Source organism: Crocuta crocuta, unplaced genomic scaffold, assembly GCF_008692635.1.
Source record: "Crocuta crocuta isolate KB4526 unplaced genomic scaffold, BGI_CrCroc_1.0 scaffold55, whole genome shotgun sequence".
Taxonomy (NCBI): Eukaryota; Metazoa; Chordata; class Mammalia; order Carnivora; family Hyaenidae; genus Crocuta; species Crocuta crocuta.
This window is the reverse complement of record NW_027530512.1, coordinates 3,034,333-3,055,604: the sequence shown is the minus strand read 5'-3', so window position 1 is coordinate 3,055,604 and position 21,272 is coordinate 3,034,333. Positions and strand designations below refer to the sequence as shown.

General features: G+C 32.5%; 1 protein-coding gene across 7 annotated transcripts in view; it reads left to right on the top strand.

Annotated features, from left to right (window-relative positions):
• GPHN (gephyrin) overlaps nt 1-21,272 on the top strand; it is a 593,666-nt gene that overhangs the window by 379,771 nt on the left and 192,623 nt on the right. For all 7 annotated transcript variants that reach the window (XM_077767144.1, XM_077767143.1, XM_077767142.1 and 4 more), the window contains one exon: nt 10,215-10,349. In XM_077767144.1, coding sequence (XP_077623270.1) covers nt 10,215-10,349 — 135 coding nt within the window. The remainder of the gene's footprint in view (nt 1-10,214; nt 10,350-21,272) is intronic.

The window sequence follows — 21,272 nt, the reverse complement described above, 5'->3', positions numbered from 1 at the left end:
ATTCGAGTTTTTTTTTTTTTTTTTTTTTTTTTTTTTTTTTAAGTCTAGGTTAAGATTTGTCAATTCTGTTGCTCTTTTCAAAGAACCAACTTTGGTTTTGTTGTTTCTTTCCATGTCTTTCTGTTCTCTATTTTATTTGTCTTTACTATGCTTTTTTTTTTTTTAGTTCTTTACTTCTCTTTGGGTTTAGTTTATCTCAGAATATTTTGATTTCCTTTTCATTTTTGGATTACTTTTGCCAGATATAAAATTTCTGGTTCATCATTTTCTTTCAGCATTTGGAATATGTTATTTTGCTACCTATTGACCCTTTTTGTTTTTACTAAAAAATCAGCTGTTAATCTTATGGAGGATCTCTCATTTGAATTGCTTCTCTCTTGCTCCTTTCAGAATTCTTTATCTTTTACTTTCAACAATTTGTTATAATGTGTCTTGGTGTAGATCTCTTTGTCTAACTTGGAATTGTTGAACATCTTGGGTATATCGATTTATGTCTGTTATCACATTTGGAAAGCTTCCAGTCATTATTTCCTCCAATATTTTCTCTGCCTCTTTCTCTCTTCTTCTGGGACTCCCATTATGCATATCTTGGTGCGTTTATGACTCTCCTTCCATAGTGTTTTTTTTTTTTTAATGTTTTATTTATTTCTGAGAAAGAGAAAGACAGCATGAGCAGGGGAGGGTCAGAGAGAGAGGGAGATACAGAATCCAAAGCAAGCTCCAGGCTAGCTGTCAGCACAGAGCCCGATGCGGGGCTCGAACCCACGAACTGCAGGATCATGACCTGAGCCGAAGTCAGATGCTTAACCGGCGCCCCCCCATAGTGTTCTTAAGTTCTGCTCATTTTTCTTCATTTTTTTCTTTCTGCTCAAAGTAGGTATTCTCAGATTTATCTTTAAGTAACTAATTCTTTCTTCTGCGTGTTCAAATCTGCTACTGAGCCCATCTAGTGAATTTTTTATTTTAGTTTTACAGTTGACTCTTGAACAACACAGATTTGAACTGCATGGATCTATGTGGATCTTTTTTCATTAAACACAGTATAGTACTATAAATGTATTTTTCCTTATGATTTTCTTTTCTTAGTTTTTTTCTTATGATTTTCTTAATAACATGTGTGGCTTACTTTATTCTAAGAATATAGTATACAATACACATAAAATATGAAGCATGTGCTAATCAGTTGTTTATCGGTAAGGCTTCCAGTCAACAGTAGGCTATTAGTAGCTAAGTTTGGGGGAGGTAAAAAGTTATACACAGATTTTTTTTATTGCACAAGGTGTTGACATCTCTAACCCCTGCATTGTTCAAGGGTCAACTATTTTTTTCAATATTTTAATGTTTTCTTTCTTTCTTTTTTTGTTAATGTTTTATTTCTGAGAGTGAGAGAGAGAGAGAGAGAGAGAGACAGCGTGAGTAGGGTAGGGTCAGAGAGAGAGGGAGATACCGAATCTGAAACAGGCTCCAGGCTCTGTGCTGGCTGTCAGCACAGATCCAATGCAGGGCTTGAACCCATGAACCATGAGATCATGACCTGAGCCGAAGTCGGTTGCTTAACTGACTGAGCTACCCAGGTGCCCCTCAACTATTCTTTTCAACCTTAGAATTTATATTTGTTTCCTTTTTATTACTTCTCTCTTTGTGATGTTCCTTGATGGTGAGACATCCTCCCCATGCTTTTCTTTAGTTCTTTGTCCATTCTTTTATTTAGCTCTTTGAATATACAGTAAAACCTTGGATTGCAAATAACTTGTTCTGCAAGTATTCCACAAGATGAGCAATCATTTCCAATAAATTTTAACTTGATAAACTAGTGATGTCAATTTTAACTTGATGCCGAATGTCACATGATCACAACTGAGCTAATGGTTCTTGAAATTCACTTTGACATACAAGAGCTTTGGATTATAAGCATGTATCTGATATGAATTATGCTCACAAACCAAGGTTTTACTGTACTTCAGATAGTTGACTTAAAATTTTTCACTAGTCAGCCCAGTGTCTGGGCTTTCTCAGAAAATTTCAATGTATTCTTTTTTCTTCTCCACCCCCCCCTCCGCCCCCCACATATGGGACACACTTTCTTGTTTCTTTGCATAGCTTAAAATTTTTGTTGAAAACCAGACACTTTAAATATTATAAGTGGAAACTCTGAAAATCAAGATTTTTCCCCCTCCCTGGGGCATATCATTGCTCTTTGTCATAATTAAAGGTTTTTGTTTATTGATTAGCTTTCTTGTCAAGTTTTATTATTTATTTTGTGTGGTTACTGAAGTCTCTGTTCCATTAGCTTTTTGTCAATCAGCTAGTGATCCAACAGAGGTTTCCTTGGATATCTAGGATAAATATATACTGAAATAGCAAAATCTCTCCTTTTTTGCATTTGGACTCTTTGTGTGTATTGCTGTGTGGCTTCAGCACTTAGCCAGTTTACAACTTTAACTTAGCCATCATTTCCTGCTAGTGCAAAGTCTGAAGTTCAACAAGAGGTGGAAGATTAGGTGAAGCCAACCCCGGACATTAACGTGACCTCTAGATTCCTAGGAATATGTGGGAGTTTTTAAAGTCCTTATGCCTGAAAGCATTTCATTACATAGCCTTTCCTCCCAAGTTTTTCAGTTAATGTATCCTTTGTCCCAGCTGTTATCCCTTGCCCAGACAGCAGTTGCTGATATATTTGCCTTTACATTTTTGGGCAGACCACCATCTGGTTAGCTGTAGGAGCCCTAGGAGAGTTCTAGGGTAGGAGAAATAAAATCAAGCCCTATACGTCCTTCAGTGATCTACCAGACATGTTGAAACAAAGAACTGTAATTCTTAAGAATAAGGTTTGTTCTCTCTCCAGTAATAAGGACGCTTATGAGGAATGTGAGCTATGTCTTCAAGTCTACCACGGAACTGTTAAGGGGAGGAATATATTTTTGATTTTCATTTTTTGTCTTTTTTTCTTAATTAAGAATTCACCTGACTATAAACTTTGAATTTGTAGATTTTGGATATAGGTGATTCTGACAAGTTTTGATAGTTTGTTCACCTCTTTTGTGACTTGATGGAATTTTCACATTTCCTATTCTGCCATTTCTACTGGATTCCTTTTAAGACACAAAACCCACTAACTATAAAAGAAACTATTGATATATTTGGCTAAATTATTCTATTAATCATAAGACATGATTATGTAAGACAACAAGCTACAAAATAGGAATAGATGTTTTCATTATACAAAACTGATAATTAGTTATCCAGAATAGATACAAACATCTAACAATTCAGTAAAAAAAGGACATCCCGATGAGGGAATATTTGAGCAAAAGACTTGAACCGGGTCTTTACCAAAAAGAACACCTAAATGCCTGTTAAACATATAAAATAATGCTTTTCCTCACTAATAATCAGAGAAAGGAAAATTAAAACCTCAATAACATTATTATTACTACCAGATTTGAAAAAAATTGCTACTGTTGACAATACTAAGTAGAGATAAGTCATAGAATAGGAGGAACTATCACTGTTTTCTTTCGATAGACATATAAATTGCCTTAATCAATTTGGAAATTTGTAAAAGAGGATATGCCTACCCTACAGCCAGCAATTCTGTTCCTAAGTGTGTGTGGGTGTGTGTATCCTAAAATTAATACAAATAGGAATCGTGACACATGCTAGAATATTCATAGTAGCATTGTTCATAGTGTCTCAAAAATGGAGACAGTTCAAATGTCCATCAACTGAATAACCCATATTCACTGCCTCTTTTTCCTTACCTCCATTTTTTTTTTTTTTAACCTCGTATAATTGGGTACCTGTCTTCATCAAATAATGAAATAGCTATCCCTCGGGGCCTCTAGTTGGCTCAGTCAGTTAAGCATCTAACTCTTGATTTCAACTTGGGTCATGATCTCATGGTTAGTGAGTTCAACCCCGGCATTGGACTCTGTACTCACAGCACAGAATCTGCTGGGATTCTCTCTCACCCTCTCTCTCTGTCCTTCTCCCCATCATTTGCTCTCTCTCTCTCTCTTTCTCTCTCTGTCTCTCTCTCAAAATAAATAACTTAAAAAAATAGCTCTCTCATACAGCTATTAACTACTCCTATCTTATTCTTTAGTGTCTATTCCTTTCCCTTTTTAGAGCTTGGTAAATTCTATCTATGTATGTCTCATATATTTCTGTAGCTTTCACAACCATATCTCTGCAAACAATTTCAAAGTCTATCTTTTGCCTAGGTCTCTTTTTTGAAATAGGTGGAAAATTTATTTCCAGGCTATAAAATGAAATTGTGAATTTGTGATTGCCAATATTAACTAGATCCACATCATTGATAATTCCTTTCCTAAATCCTTAGTTGTCCTCCCTGCTAATTCATCAACATATATGTCCAGATATTTATGAAAGTTATCACTCCCACTTTTTCTTATTAATCGATCTTCACTTCAAGCATGAAAGGAAAGAATAATAGTGAATGTGTCTCCTCTTTTCTTACAGATTACCCTGCTTTACCATCCCACTTGCTTCCTCAACTCCCTTCTACTCTTTTTACTCTACTGGTAACTTCTTTAATTGCAAGATCTAATGGCAATTTTTTAAGTTTTTATTTAAATTCCAGTTAGCTAACATGCAGTGTGATATTAGTTTCAAATGTATAGATAGTGATTCAGTACTTCCATACAATATCCAGTGCTCATCACAGCAAGTGCACTCCTTAATCTCCATCATGTATTTTACTCATCCCCCTGGTACTCAAACTACCCTCTGATAACAATCAGTTTGTTCTCTATCGTTAAGAGTCGACTTCTTGGTTTGCCTACCTTTCTTTTTTTTCCCCCTTTGCTCATTTAATTCTTACATTCTACATATGAGTGAAAACATGGGATTTGTCTTTCTATGACTGACTTATTTCAGTTAGCATAATACTCTCTAACTCCATCCATGTCATTGCAAATGGCAAGATTTAAATCTTTTTTGTAGGGTAATCTTCCATTGTATGAATGTATGTGTGTCTATACACACACACACACACACACACACACACACACACACACACACGTATATATACACCACCTCTTTTTTTATCCATGGACACTTGGGCTGTTTCCATGTTTTGGCTATTGTAGATAATGCTACTGTAAACATCAGGGTACATGTATCCTTTTGAATTAGTATTTTTGTATTTTTTTACTGTTTATTTATTTTTGAGAGACAGAGTGTGAGCAAGGGAGGGGCAGAAAGCGAGGGAGACACAGAATCTGAAGTAGGCTCCAGGCTCTGAGTTGTCAGCACAGAGCCCAAAGTGGGGCTCAAATGTACAAGCTGTGAGATCGTGACCTGTGCCAAAGTCAGACACTTAACTGACTGAACCACCCAAGCATCCCATTATTTTTTATTCTTTGGGTAAATACCTAGTAGTGCAATCCCTGGATCATAAGATAGTTCTATTTTTAACTTCTTGAGGAACCTCCATGCAGATTTCCAGAGTGACTGCACCAGTCTTTATTCCCACCAAGAGTGCAAGAAGATGCCCCTTTCTCCATATCCTCATCAACACCACGATTTCTTGTGTTGTTGATTTTAACCATCCTGACAGGTGTGAGGTAATGTCTCATTGTAGTTTTCATTTGCATTTCCCTAATGATCAGTGATGTTGAGCATCTTTTCATGTATCTGTTGACCATCTGTATGTCTTCTTTGAGAAAATGTCTGTGTATGTCTTCTGCCCATTTTTTAATTGGTTTATTTGGTTTTTGGGGTATTGAGTTTTATAATTCTTTATATATTTTGGATACTAATGCTTCATTGGATATTTCATTTATAAATATCTTGTCCCATCCTGTCAGTTGCCTTTTCATTCTGCTGATTATTTCCTTCTCTGTGCCGAAGCTTTTTATTTTTATGTAGTCCCAGTATATTTTTGTTTTTGTTTCCCTTGCCTCAGGTGATATATCTACAAAGAAGTTGCTACAGCCAATGTCAAAGAGGTTACTGGCTGTCTTCTCTTCTAGAATTTTTATGGTTTTAAGTCTCACATTTAGGTCTTAATCCATTTTGAATTTATGTTTGTGTACAGTGTAAGAAAATGGTCCAGTTTTATTCTTTTGCATGATGCTGTCCACTTTACCCAACTGGACATTTGTTGAAGAGACTGTCTTTTTCCCACTGAATATTCCTCCCTGCATTGTAATAGATTAATTGACCATATAGTTTTGGGTTCATTTTTGGGTTTTCTGTTCTGTTCCATTCACTTATTTGTCTGTTTTTCTGCCAGTACCATACTGTTTTTGTCACTACACCTTTGTAACATAACTTGAAGCCTGGAATTGTGATGCCTCCAGCTTTGCTTTCCTTTTTTCAAGGTTGCTTTTTGGCTATCCAAGGTCTTTTGTAGTTCCATACCAATTTTAGGATTGTTTTTTCTATCTCTGTGAAAAATGCTGGTGATATTTTGATAGGGATTGCATTAAATGTATAGATTGCTTTGGATAATAGAGACATTTTAACAATATTTGTTCATCCAGTTCACAAGAATGGAATTTGTTTCCATTTGCCCAAATGTTTGTCCATTTGTTTTTCTTTCATCAGTATTTTATAGTTTTCAGACTATAGGTCTTTCACCTCTTCAGTTAAGCGTATTCCTAGGTATCTTACTGTTTTTGGTGTCGTAAATTTGGTTATTTGTTTCTCTTTTTGCTACTTCATTATGGTTGTATTGAAATGTGTCTGATTTCTGTAGATTGATTTTATATCCTGAGTCTCTACTGGATTCATTTATAAGTTGTAGCACTTTTTTGGTGGAGTGTTTCAGGTTCTCAGTGGCCTTTTCCAACTCTCACCTACTCATATTCTAATAGTTGATATCTATTAACATCTTGAAAGCTTCTTCTCCCCTTCCCTTATGTCCACACGGTCTTGATTTTCCTTTTTTGTGTCAAACAATTTCTTAAAGATTTGGAAACCAAATAATTTATCTTCCAAACTGAAATACTTTTGAAAGTGAAAAATGTGCTATTTAATATTGAGCCAGTATGAAAGATACAAATCCTGATTGCTCAAGGAAAAAATAGGAGATACTGTTATTTCATTTACAAATTCTTTTTTTTCCTCCTTAATTTTTTCTTTTGTTATCCATCTTCTGAGTTCCCTAATATGGATCTTCCCTAAAATTATCAACCATCATCTTTTGTCCTTTTACATACTATACTATACTGTCCTTAGATAAACTGAAATATTTGCATGACTGAAACTACCATCTCTATTGATAATTCTCAAAGTATATATCTTTTTTTTTATTTTTTTAAATGTTTATTTATTTTTGAGAGAGACAGAATACGAGCAAGGGAGGAACAGAGACAGAGGGAGACACAGAATCTGAAACAGGCTCCAGGCTCCAAGCTCTCAGCACAGAGTCCAACACGGGGCTCAGACTCACAGACCACGAGACTGTGACCTGAGCCAAAGTCAGACACTTAACTGCTTGAGCCACCCAGATGCCCCTCCCAAAGTATATATCTAACCCTTAACTTTTTCCTGAGCTGCAGACTCATATTTCTGATAGTTCGTTGGGTATCTCCAGACTATTAACCCCAAAGTATTCAAATTTAAACTTATCTTTTCCCTCAAATATCCTATTGTTCTATTTACATTCATATGAGAGAAGGAGAGAGAAAGAGAGACATGTAATGTATGTATACATGTATGTGAGTCTGGAAGTCTGTATATTATATATATATGTCCTAATTTGAGCATATGCTTTCTTAGGTATTGGACATAAAATAGTAGCAAGAGCACAGTTTCATCATGACAACGCATTCTAGTGTGTGGGATAGACTTGATCAAACTGTCACACATATAAATGTAGTATAAATGTGGAAATTGTTATGAAATAGAAGAACGTGGTATCAAATGAAGTATAATAGGAGTTTTCTTTGACTTTCTTTCCAATTCTTGCCTCTTTTATTAGACATAAGTGGCAACAGATAGCTCTTCCAAATCAAACTATCCACCATTTCTTTAAAATATTTACCACAATTCAGTACTCATATGTATTAGCAGGTAGAGCAGTTTTTCTTCTCAGAATTCCCATTGCCTTCACCCTAGTTATGGGAATATTCTTTATAAATCATATAAAATGTTTAGGCCCTACTGTGGTAGCAGTACCATCAGTAATGAGAATGTTGGTATGGAAACTAAATAAAAGCACTTCTATGGAAATTGTATTATGTCCATTGTGAGAAAAAGATGATAACATAAGAAGAGGAGCATCTTCCCAGTCATAAAGTCTGGCTGCTGCTTCTTTGTTTTAATATAGTAAGTGATACTTACTGATTGAACGTTAATTTCTTATCCTTTATCACATATACATCCCCACTTATGCACAAAACTTGAAAGTGGTCAACTTCTCATTTGTGATCAGAAAACCTAAACACATTAGTACTAGCCCAGAACAAAATTATGCATACCCCAAAATAATAATTGTATAATCGGGGCACCTGGGTGGCTCAGTTGGTTAAGCGTCCGACTTCGACTCAGGTCATGATCTCCCAGTTCATGGGTTCAAGCCCCGCATCAGGCTCTGTGCTGACAGCCAGCTCGGAGCCNCTAGTTATGGGAATATTCTTTATAAATCATATAAAATGTTTAGGCCCTACTGTGGTAGCAGTACCATCAGTAATGAGAATGTTGGTATGGAAACTAAATAAAAGCACTTCTATGGAAATTGTATTATGTCCATTGTGAGAAAAAGATGATAACATAAGAAGAGGAGCATCTTCCCAGTCATAAAGTCTGGCTGCTGCTTCTTTGTTTTAATATAGTAAGTGATACTTACTGATTGAACGTTAATTTCTTATCCTTTATCACATATACATCCCCACTTATGCACAAAACTTGAAAGTGGTCAACTTCTCATTTGTGATCAGAAAACCTAAACACATTAGTACTAGCCCAGAACAAAATTATGCATACCCCAAAATAATAATTGTATAATCGGGGCACCTGGGTGGCTCAGTTGGTTAAGCGTCCGACTTCGACTCAGGTCATGATCTCCCAGTTCATGGGTTCAAGCCCCGCATCAGGCTCTGTGCTGACAGCCAGCTCGGAGCCTGGAGCCTGTTTCAGATTCTGTGTCTCCCTCTCTCTCTGACCCACTCGCTCTCTGTCTCTGTCTCAAAGATAAATAAACATTAAAAAATAATAATAATTCTATAACCAACATAAATAGTAATTTTTAAAATAAATAATCCACATTGTTTGTATATTTGTAGAATAGTGATACCTAGTTATATCAGTCTTTATCACAATAGTCAACATTTATTATTTACTACTTACAAGTGCTAGATAATTTATATACATTACCTTATTTAACCCTCAACAGTAATCCCGTGAGGTAGATGCTATCATTATCTTCATTTTTTTAGGTAAAGGAAATGGTGATTTAAAAAATGTAGCCATCAGTGTCCTGACAGAAATCATAGCATAGTTAAATGCATAATTGAGAAGAGTTTAATAAGGGACTAGAGTGCTTACAAAGGGTTGCGCAGGTTATAGGGAAAGCAACAAGACACAGTGCAGTGCCCTGGGACTAGTAATACTGGGAACCATTAATACTCTAGTCCTAATGGGGCAAAGGGTGGGAACTCCTACTGGAATCCAGAAAAGAGCTATAAGCAAGGGTCATCTGACAGGGGCTGTGACTTAGCCAACCTCTGATGACCTGGTAGATAAGGAACCAGGGGAATAAGGACCAGATCTTAATCTCCTCTAATGGTTTAGTTTCCTGGCAGGGCCTCCCACTGACTAGCTTGTTGATTCTATCTGTACAGGTCAGTTTAGAGCAGCAAGGATGAAGGGTGGAGAATCTGAAAGGAAAATGGAAAATATCTTGGAAGTAAATAACTATTATGTTTCAGAACCAGTATATGAATGCCAAACACTTTACTCCTTAACCACAAAGCTAAACTGCCTCTCATAAAAAAAGTTCTATGAAATATTATTTGGCCAAGGAAAATATTTTAAATCTGAAAGTTTCTGTCCTATCACAAATTGTTGGAATGAAACCTATATCCAAATTATCAGGTAGGCATTTATACCTAATAGTAAATGAGATCAAATATATTAGAGCTAGGCAGCAAATAATGCCAAAGAAAATAAGTTAGGTGTGGATACTGATGTTAATGTTGTTGGTATTTTCAGAATATTAAGCCATCCTTGTTTTTCTTGTCCAGATTCCAGACTCCATCATTTCTCGTGGTGTCCAGGTGCTCCCACGGGACACAGCCTCCCTCAGCACTACTCCTTCAGAATCGCCTCGTGCTCAGGCTACATCTCGCCTTTCTACAGCTTCCTGCCCAACACCAAAAGTAAGTACAGTTCCTTGCACCTTCAACCTTTTCTACTATATGAGTGTGGGAAACTTAACCAATATTTCCCTCTGCTTGTCAAGGTTGGATTGCATGCAAGATAATGCAATGAAAAATGAATGGACTATAAGATAATTACCACCTACTATTTTACAGATTGTCATATTAGGCCACAAGTAAGATAATAGAAATTTCATGTAAAATATATACTCCTACATTCACAGCTACAGGTATCACTTTCTGTAGCTTCTGTTTCTTTGTTCTAGACTTGTTATTTTTTTAGCATACTCATCAGTATAGATGTGAAGTTATTTGTTTATATAAAGGATAAATGCATTTCAATAAAAAACAAAATTAACAAAATAAAATAATATCACCAAAGGGATTTTTTTTTAACTTGTCCAGGCTAGGGTAGCTCCCTGCTCTAGTACCATTCCAAATTTTTTCAAACATATTCAGCTTGGAATGTTGCTGCCTAATATTTGGAAATAAATCTAAATTGATTAGAAAGAAAGTTTTAATGCCAACCTTTGCGGGAGGGAGGAAGTTTTTAGTATTTATTTTTTAATAATTTTTCCCAAATACTAAATCATGTGTTGGAGGAAAAATTAGATATTTATTTGCTGCCTCACATCTCCATGTATATGGTAAATTATGTAATTATGGCTGTAACTGCTTTCTTCTGGAACATCCCTTTCCTGGTTAAGTTAGTCGTTTGTGCTTTCAAGTTTTCTATATGATGAATCCAATACTGGCATCAAAAGATTAACAGTAACATTCCTTCTTAAGTAATAAGTTACAGTGTTTGTTCAATATCAGGTTTTTTCTAAATTTATTCAAGGGATCTGCAGGTAATTTTTCAAACTGTGGCTTTCTCTCTGTCATCAAATTTACCACTTATATAGCTGTCTTCCTCAATTCCAACTTTTTCCTGAGTTTTAATAATGTTATAACTGGACTTAACTAGAAGTGATCTCAAGCAGTTCTTCATATGTGTAGTACTATTGCTTTTACATTCCATGGTACAACCTTCTCAGCAACGTCCTCACAGCATTACTGTTGTATATCATTGTTTTTAGATTTGTGTCAAATACAACCAATATTAATTTTTAGTTTAAAAAAATTATGGTTCTAAATCTTCAATGAAGACAAAATGTAAGAACATTCTAGACATAAAATGTATGTTAATGCCATTCAGGTGCCAATCAGCTATATCTCCCACTGAATGAAAACATGGAGTTCTAAGGCTTGAATTGTACAGAAGTACCTCATTCATGTCTCAAATTTTTAAAACAAAATAATTTATTGTTTGCATCAAATCCCAATTACATAAGCTACACTCATTTATGAAGTCTAGAAAATAAGGCTAAAGCTTAAGTCCACTACAAATGCTTAGTCAAATATTAAGACCTAAATGTTGGGAATGCAGAACTATTCAAAATGCAGTATTCTTTTCATAATAATATACTGTGAACATTTATAAATATTTTAAGCTAAATTCAATTATACATAGTAGTTCTTGAGCCTTTTTAAAACTTAATAATTACATCTCAATTACAAAGAAAATATTAAATACAATTTTAAAATAATTTGGCATTCTAATTTTACTAAAGTGAAATCCTAAAAATAAAAATATTAACATCTATTAAGTTAATTTTCTCATTATAAAACCTTAGAGATGAGTAGCTTGTCTTGATATTTTTTCCTTAGTTAACACTTTAGATGTTCAAACTAACAGTGAATTCAGATAAAGCATTGTATTTGAATCTATTTTTTTCTAAGATTTTTTTCATCTAGGAATAAGGTTCTATTCCTTTTAGATAATTTTAGATAATATCACAAGAATAATATACCTCAAAGTTAAAAATTATTACTTTGGTGTATTTTAAAATTAAACTCCTAAGGCTGAATCAGAATAGTAATGTAATAAACTAGTTTGAATATTGATTTTTTTTAGAAGGAGTGAAGAAAGTAAAATTAATCTATTGAAAGTCTCAAATTATGAGACTGCTTAATTAAATCTAAACTAGATATTCTTATATTTGCTTTCATATCGATGACATATAGTTGCTGTTCTCATGGAGTTTACAGTTTAGTTAATGGTATATTAAAATAAATAGATAAATGTAAATTATTCTGATAATCATAATTTTACCCTAACTTAATAATTATAAATTGAAATTTATGCTAAGCAGAAGTGAAAAATTATATTGATAGAAAATAATAGGAGGGAAACCTTACTTAGGTAGGATTATCAGAGAAAACATCTCTAAGAACATTTCACCAGGGACCAAAAGGATATATAAAACCAAAACAAAATTCAGCAATAATGACCACTTTAAAGGCAGCTGTCATCAACCAATTATCACCAGTCAGGAACTCTGAGACTAAAACATCATTACTACATGAAAGTCTTAATTCAGTGACTTAAGCTACCAGTTCTTTTTTATTTTAAATAATGACTTGTCTTTGCCTACTCAGTCAAATTACAAGGCCATAGGTTTTAGCACATAAATCTGTTCTAGGTGAATTGTTTATTCTGGCATAAAATATTTAGGGCAGAAAAGTCAGAAAACCAGGCTTCTAATTTGAGATATGGGTAAATGATGTTATTAACTATATTAAGGTATAATAAGAGAAGAAACGCATTTTGAAGGTAAAATGAATTAATACATTTTCATTTTGAATGTCTTCAATCTGAGATATATATGAGACATCCCAGGAATGATATGCAGCATAAGATTAGAACACTAGTGAGTTTGACATTGTTACTGTTACTATATCTTGGTGCTGATATTTATAATTTAGTACCCAGTAGTGTTCATCAAACCCCATAGAAATCCCTGTTCTACATTTCAAATTAGACATGTAGTCTGTCATGTACAGAAATATACATGCAAATATATTTTCTTTACATGAGAAATACAATACAATCTTGAATGATCAGCAGTAGAAAGAACACTTGACTTGATAATAAAAGATATAGATTGAAATGCCGGCTTCTCTGCTTAATAACCACACTACCTTAAGAACGTTGCTCAACTTTTCTGAGCTTTGGATCTGTGACAAAATGTAATCATTGCCTCCCTGACAGGGTTTATTAATTTATTAAATGAGCCTTTTCCTGGTTCTGGGAAAGAAGTGGTGAGCAAGTAGACATTGTTCTTACCATTACAAACAGACAAAATAGGCAATTACAAATTATAATAAAGTACAAGTGGTATGATTTATCACCAGGAGTACAGAATACTTTGGTAATAACCATCAGAAGCACTTAACCTAGTCTTTGTGAAATATAATACAGTTAAATTAAAAACCTATGATTAAAAACTCGTAGCTCCAACCTTTCTGTCTGTAGCTTTTTATCAGCTAGTCATTATTTAAGCTAAAGAACTTAGGTGTGCATTTTTTTAGATCAACAACTATAATATTAAACATTATTTTAGATTCATATTTATATTTTTACTACAATATACTACAATATAATATCCTAGATTGTCCTTTTATATTTTTTTAATTATCAGCTATAGTGAGGACAAGATCTATAAAATATACCATTTGGATTTCCTTTTTAGTACACTACCTAGTGAAGATAACCATGTATTATTTTTCTAAACATTTATTAAATGGCATTATCTCCAACAAACACATATTTGCCAAAATGATGTTTTATTGTATGTGGAGAAAAAAGTCATTTCTCTTTTATATCAGTCATTTTCTTTTAATTAAATCTGTCTGAAATGACAAATGATTTTCACTCCACTTACTTTATGACCCTGTGAAATTTCTTTTAAGAACAAATGAGATTTTAATCTTTCATAGCCCTAAGTAAAACAGTGGCTTAGCCAAAGAAGTCAAATATAATGTAGATTCTATCTCAATAATAGTGGACAATATTTAGAAGACTTAAATTGTAACACGGTGGTAGTCTACCAAAAATGGTTTGCTAAAAGTGAACATAACTCACAGCTTATATGAATGCTGATATTTCTATTATAAAAGGTAACAGCATCTCTATTTGAAATCAAGAAGAGTAAGGTAAAGAATAATTACCAGAGCAAAAAGGGGGAAAAATTCCAAACTTTCAATCAGTTCACCATTCCCAGTAGATGTTGTGAAAATAGGGAATAATTTTTAAGGACGAATTTAATTATCTTTTTGTTCCCTAAGCATCTGAGGTTTGACTTTAAAAAATAAATATAGTCTATTGTTACATATTCCCTGTACTTTAGAGATTAGAGTAAGATTTTATGCTCAGACTAAGCAACAAGATTTTTTCCCTCTCAGGAAGAAAACACAAATACTATCTATCTAAAACTAAAGTTTATGAAATAACTAAAAAGTATATGTATTGAAATAACCTTAATATGAAGGATGTGTTCATTTAATGCACTAATGTCTAATCTTATATTCAAACAAAATGCAGAATTATGATTTCACTGTAGGTTTCTATTATTTTCCTTTGAGCAAATGAATTTAGATTCTTCTGGATAAAGAATAAATGATTTTCTTCATTCACAGTTTTAATGTGTATGTCTGAAAGGCAGTGTGGTTTCCTTTACATATAAAAATGACATTATTGATCTATTATCAGGTCAAGTATCTATATTCCCTCTGAGATTTTTTTCTTCTCATATTAGTTTGTACAAATGATTCCACATTGTCACTGTTTTCCTTTTTGAACACCGGGGTGACTGTGTGATAGGGTTAGTTCATTTATTTGAAGCCTGAGGGTCCCAAGTCTCTGGAGAATCTTGTGAAGTTGCTAAAATTCTACCCTAGATAAAAACATTAAGTGGAACCCACAAATTATTTTCTACTGTTTTGAAGAGCTAAACAAAACCAGTAAGACTACTTTGAATACTAAATTTCTTTGCTTTTGTCTGAAATCATACCTATATTGGTATATCAACATCTGTTCAATTGTTAATGACAAATAGAAATTTATGGGTTCTATATATACAAGGCCAAAATGCTTGGAAAGCACAGAATTAGTAACATCAAAAGTTTTGGTTTTGGGGCATAAAAATATAAGTTTTCTTTTGTACAAAGTTAATTGCCCTATCTGGGGAATACTAAGCAAATAATTGTCTCTACATTATGGGTCAAATCTGACAATTCTCAAACTTAGCAGTCTCAGGAACCCTACATTTTTAAGGATCCCAAATAGCTTATGTGGATTATATCTAGCAATATTTACTAGAAATTAAAACTGAGAAAAATTTTAATGTTTATTTATTTGCTTCAAAATAACAATAAAGCCTTTATATATTAACATAAACAACATTGTTATGACAAAATATTTTCCAAAACAAAAAATTTTGAAAAACATGGCATTGTTTTACATGTTTCAGATATATTTTGATGTCTGGTTTAATAGAAGACAACTGTATTCTTAAATCTACTTCTGTACTTTAGTCTGTTGTGATATGTTGTTTGGGTTGAAATATGAAGAAACAAATTCAGGTTCATACAGTTATGTAGTTAGACAAGAAATAACAAGCATTTTCACATAATTGCAGATATTCTTTTCATGGACACTACACCAAAAATTTATAATTGATAGTTGATTAAAAGTTAGTTGAAGTATGAAATCTAAAACCCTACTGAGGACTCTACCACACTCATATGTTAAAATCGATTGGTCCATCTTGAACTTTGAATGAATCTTATACTTGAGCATGGTTTTGGAATATATTTATTGGTCACTTAGAAAATGTAAGTTCTTCCAAATGTTGACATATTTCATTATATTATACCAAAAAATTATCTTCATTGATATAACCAACAAACTTCTCAAAAAAAAAAAAAGTCTTGGAAGCATTGGAAGTTCTCAAGTTCATGGTAATATATGTTTTCCACACTTCTAATTTCATTTAAAAGCTAGAATGTTATCCTTGGCAAAAAAGAAACAAATCCTGTCTTGTTTTCCTTGAATTGACAGGCTCATTTCATTCAGTTTTGAGAAAATGTCAACCAAACATCTAAGTCTGATAAATCATAGTCTGTCCGTCATGTTTTCATTCCTTCAAGTAAAAACAGTGTTCTGTGCAAAACCTGGCTAGTTCAGCTTGCACCTCAGTTGCAGAAGTGCTTTTCCTTGAGAAAGTGTTCATCCTTTGGTATGCAGTAGAAGTATCTTATTCGTATTTTCCATTTTATCATACTCAAGGGACAAGTTTTAATTAAATTCGTATTTACTGTTTTATTGAGGACAATGTTAAATGAAACTAGCTCTCTTTTTTGAAACTGTTAGTTTTGGGTTTTTTTAACTATTAATACATAGTAGTAAATAATACAATGACTGTTGAAAACACTCTCTTGATTTGCACTCAGGTGCCAACCATTGCTCTTGTACCATCAGTGCAAGTGTCAGTATAGTGAAAAAGGAAAATAATGCTAAAATAATTTGATCTTATAGACCCCTGAAAGGGTCTTAAGGACTGTTGTGGGTCCATGGACTGTACTTAAAGGGACTAATAGAGTAAAATGTGTAACCTGGCTTATGTTTCTTGAAAATATCCTAAGTCAAAATTATGCATGCTGAATCTTATTTTCCATTAAGATAGTGTTATGGTGATATTCTTAGTCCTGAGATTTTATCCTTTATGAAAATGACCACCAGTACCATGCTTAAGCATTATAAATGATTCACCCTGACTCTGTGATCCAGATTAATTCTAAGACAGGGAAGAGAGTTTCCTCTACCTAACTGAAAATAAGAGAAGACTTTAAGAGTCTTTTAAAGACACATAACCAGAAGTTGTAACTTTCAGCTAATTCTACTCATTTCCATTGTGATACTACTACTGTATTTGGTAGCAACTGATTTATCCTCAGGATATCCTGTCCTAATAAATACACAGAGAGCCCTCTTTTAAGTCATAAGCTAGCTACTGGAAGATAATTTTATTAGGGATGTAATTGAGTATGACTCTTTTTTTTTTTTTAAATTAGCTTGGAACATTTAAACTGGATGAGATTTCTAAATAAAAATATATATTTTCAGCTTTTCCTTAAAAAAATCAGATTGACATTACTGGGCTAATACTGACATATATAAATAATCACTCGGTTCTTTATACCCACTAAGCTCTTTTATTCATTTGAATTAAATATCTGGCTCCTATAGACATAACTAATTTCCACTCTCATTCATTATTGCCTACTTTGTCCTTTATAACAATACATATGTTTTGCTCTTTATTCTGATTTGATAGCAAAACAGATTTTTGAGACTCCAAATAAAGGATGGCTCTCTTCTATTCTTTTCTAATGAAAAAGGTACTACCCAATATGGTAAAGTATTTCATATTTTGATAAACAAATTAGATAATAACAGTATATTTTAGCTATAAATTTTGAATTTACAAATTATTTTTAATAGTTATTCTATGACATTCTGCTAAGTATGCAGGATTGTACATTGATTTCTGTTTCTTCATCTGATTGTCTCCTCTGCCTTTATGTATAATAGAAATTAAAAGTGGAGTTCCTCTCACCCTTGCCTAATTATTGAATGTTCACAGAAGTATGTTCATCACTGAAGTTGAGTCTAACTTAACTGTGAAATGTATAATCGCCATCCTGGAATCTGAACTTGCAAATGCATTTTGATTAATTACCCTGAAAAGATATAGCTAACCAGAAATTATTAGCTATAGAGTTAACAGTTTTATAGCTTAGATAGTCTATAAGTGGCATGGTCTTTTTTTTTTTCTTTAATTTAAAAAAGTAATATATATGCTTATTTTACAGCAAAAAAAAAAAAAAAAATCCTGTATAACTACCCTTAGTAAATAGCAACTTTTAAATTTTGCTATATGTTATTCTGTTCTTTTTTCTTTAAATTCAAATACTTTATATAAATGGAGAAAAATGGGAAAGCAGTGATTAGAAGCTCAGGTTCTGTGGTCTGACAGGCCTGGTGAGGAATGTCAGGTTTATTATTTACCAGATGTGCGGCTTTCAGAAAGTTTCTTTACCTCTATAACCTTACTTACGTAATCTATAAAATGAAAAAAAATACTACCTACCTCATAGAGTTTTTTAAGGTTTAAATTTTAAAATGCAAATAGTTTATCACAGTGTTTGAAATGTAAGTGCTCACTGAAGGTTAGCTGTTATTATTAAACTATATATTTTAACCTATCCCATTCATTTAGTAATATGAACATCTAAGTCATGAACTTCTTTAGATTTTTAAAAATTATCTTCTGCAACATTATTATTACTTGTTGTTTGGTATTCTATTTTGTGGATGTAGCATGGTTTTTTTCCCAGACTATTTGGATATATTAGGTGTTTCCTATTTCCCAGTTTTAAAAACAATGGTGTAATAATTTTCTAGAAGTTAAATGTTTTAGAGTTTTCTCTTAAAGTTAGCAGCTTGTATTAATTCTACCTTTAAAAGCATATGCAGGATTTATAGGCCTTAGATTCCTATAATTTATATGGATACCCAAAAGAGAGTATTTTACATATTCATAAATTCAGTTTAATGATATTATGGAAGAATCAAGTTTAGCATTTGCATTTGACTGATTTACTGGCAGACATTTAAAACTTATGGAATCAAAGCTGTTTGAAAAATTAACAACGTTGAGTATGTAGAGTATGTAGGCACTATTGAGTATCAACCCTAGTCTGCCACTTTATAACTTTTTTACAGCCTAGTAGACTTCAGTTTCTATTTCTGTAATATCCTGGTATTAAATTAAGTAGTCTCTGAAGTCACCTGTAGGCCTATAATCTCATTCCTCTGAAATAAATTTCTATACTAATGGAATAAATATTATCACTCTATTTACCCCTTCTCTTTGATAATATATTAATATCTAATTAATATAAAATAATTTACACTTATTTTTTCCAGCTTTTCCATTCCATGCTACTATATAAAGTTAGAGATTATCAACTGAAAATTTTTTAATCTCATTTCAGATCTTTCTTATTCAGATCAAGCTCATCTCTTGTAAATGGATTATTGGTTTCTTTTGGTATCCACTAGAGTTCTATTTTAAGTTATAGGAAGATAGGAAAGTGATATCTGTAGAAATACAAGGAATAGTGAAATTAAGAACACCAATCATTCAGTCTAATTTAAGAGCTTTGATTTCTATAAATTGATATGGTTTGAGGGTTGTTTTGTGCAAAAAGCAGTTGAAAAAAAATTACTGACCTGTCTCACTTATGACTTTAATACAGTGCATATCCCAAAGTAAAATAGTCTCTAGATCTTTTTATTGTAAAATGATATATATTCTAAAACTGATCATGTACTTTCTTGTCCAAAACTTCAGGATTATCTGCTTTCCCTAGTCATTCTACTTTTATTAAAGACAGAATAATACATTAATTCAGAAATTTATGCAATCAATATTTCTTAATGCATATTATGTCAAATACCATGCTAGGTGTTGGGAATGCAGCAATATAAAGACTTACTAACCCTGCCTTCAAGGACCTTGTCGTGGAGCTGATACTGAAAAAAAAATTACAACAAATCTAACAGATAAAGTGTTGATAGCCCAAAAGAGCTCTTCTAATATCATAGGAAAAAAAGAAATGACTAAAGATAAGGAATAGCCATCTTTAAAAAAAGAAATAAATTCAGCAAAGAAATATGTCAGAAAAAATGTACCCTCACTAGAAATCTATTTAAAATTTAAAACAATACAAATTTTGCAATCCAGCTGTTAAACATTTTTAAATTATAATATCCATGCTATAATGAGCAGTGACATGAATANAGTTATTAGAAATTTATCCTGTGGAAATTATCAAAGAAGCCTCGGAGACTTATGTACAAAATTATTTATCGTAGCATTTTTCATATTCATGAAAACTTAGAACCAACCTTAATGTCTATGGTTAAAAAACTTATAGTACATACATATATGAGTTATGTATTTTTAATAACCTAAAAGTTCATATCTTTTGAAATATTTAAACAGGAAAATGCTGAAAATAAAACATGTGGCCAGAAAAATTAGTAAAAAGTACAGCACAGAGACAGAATTCCAAGTTGTTTTATAATCTATATTATGTTTTAAACCAGAAAAATAAAAATATTTGTTTTGTTATTTAAATAGAATCTGGTAATGAGAGAGATGTCTTGCTTACTTTCAGATTTATAACAAATATTCATAAAGCCAACTATTTATTTGTTTATACCAGAGCATTTTTATATCTAGGCTAAGCCATTCTGTCCTTAATATCCTTAATCTTGCTGGGTAGAAAATTGTATCATATTTCAGTGGAAGTTTGAAAATAAATTTTTTTCTGTTTCATATATAATAATAAATAATCCTTAATAACATACACTGTACTATTTAAGTTATTTCAAAGTGCATAGTAACTCTTATCACATCATTGATGGGCTTTATAATTTCTTTTCAGAGAGATAAAAAAAATTTTGGAAAAAAAAATCATGAATTGCATTATGCTCTGGCAGGGAATAACTTGCTTAAAAGTCTAAAAATTTGTAGTTTGTTTTGGGATCAAAGCTATTATAGAAACTTAAAGATCAAAATTTAAATCCATAATAAACTATAAATGAATAATTTCAAATGTTAATATACTATGAGAAATCAGATCCTTGAAAATAAAGAATCTCCTAAGGATAAAATTCTTTTTAGGGAAGATGTTGGTGGATCTGTGTCTGCTACCAAGATTCTGATTTTTTTACTTCTCGTTGTTTCATTAACCTTTGCCACCTTTTATTGGTTTACTTTATAATCAGATTGCTTTTCTTCAGAAATGCATTAGAGTATTTCTTTTTCCTTGACATATAACTTATCTTACTTGCATTTCTTTCTTCCCTCTTTTTTACTTTACTGCAATAAATCACATATGAAATCAAATTGTTTAATGATGAAACAACAGAGCTGAAATATAGTAGATTGAAATATTAACCAGGTC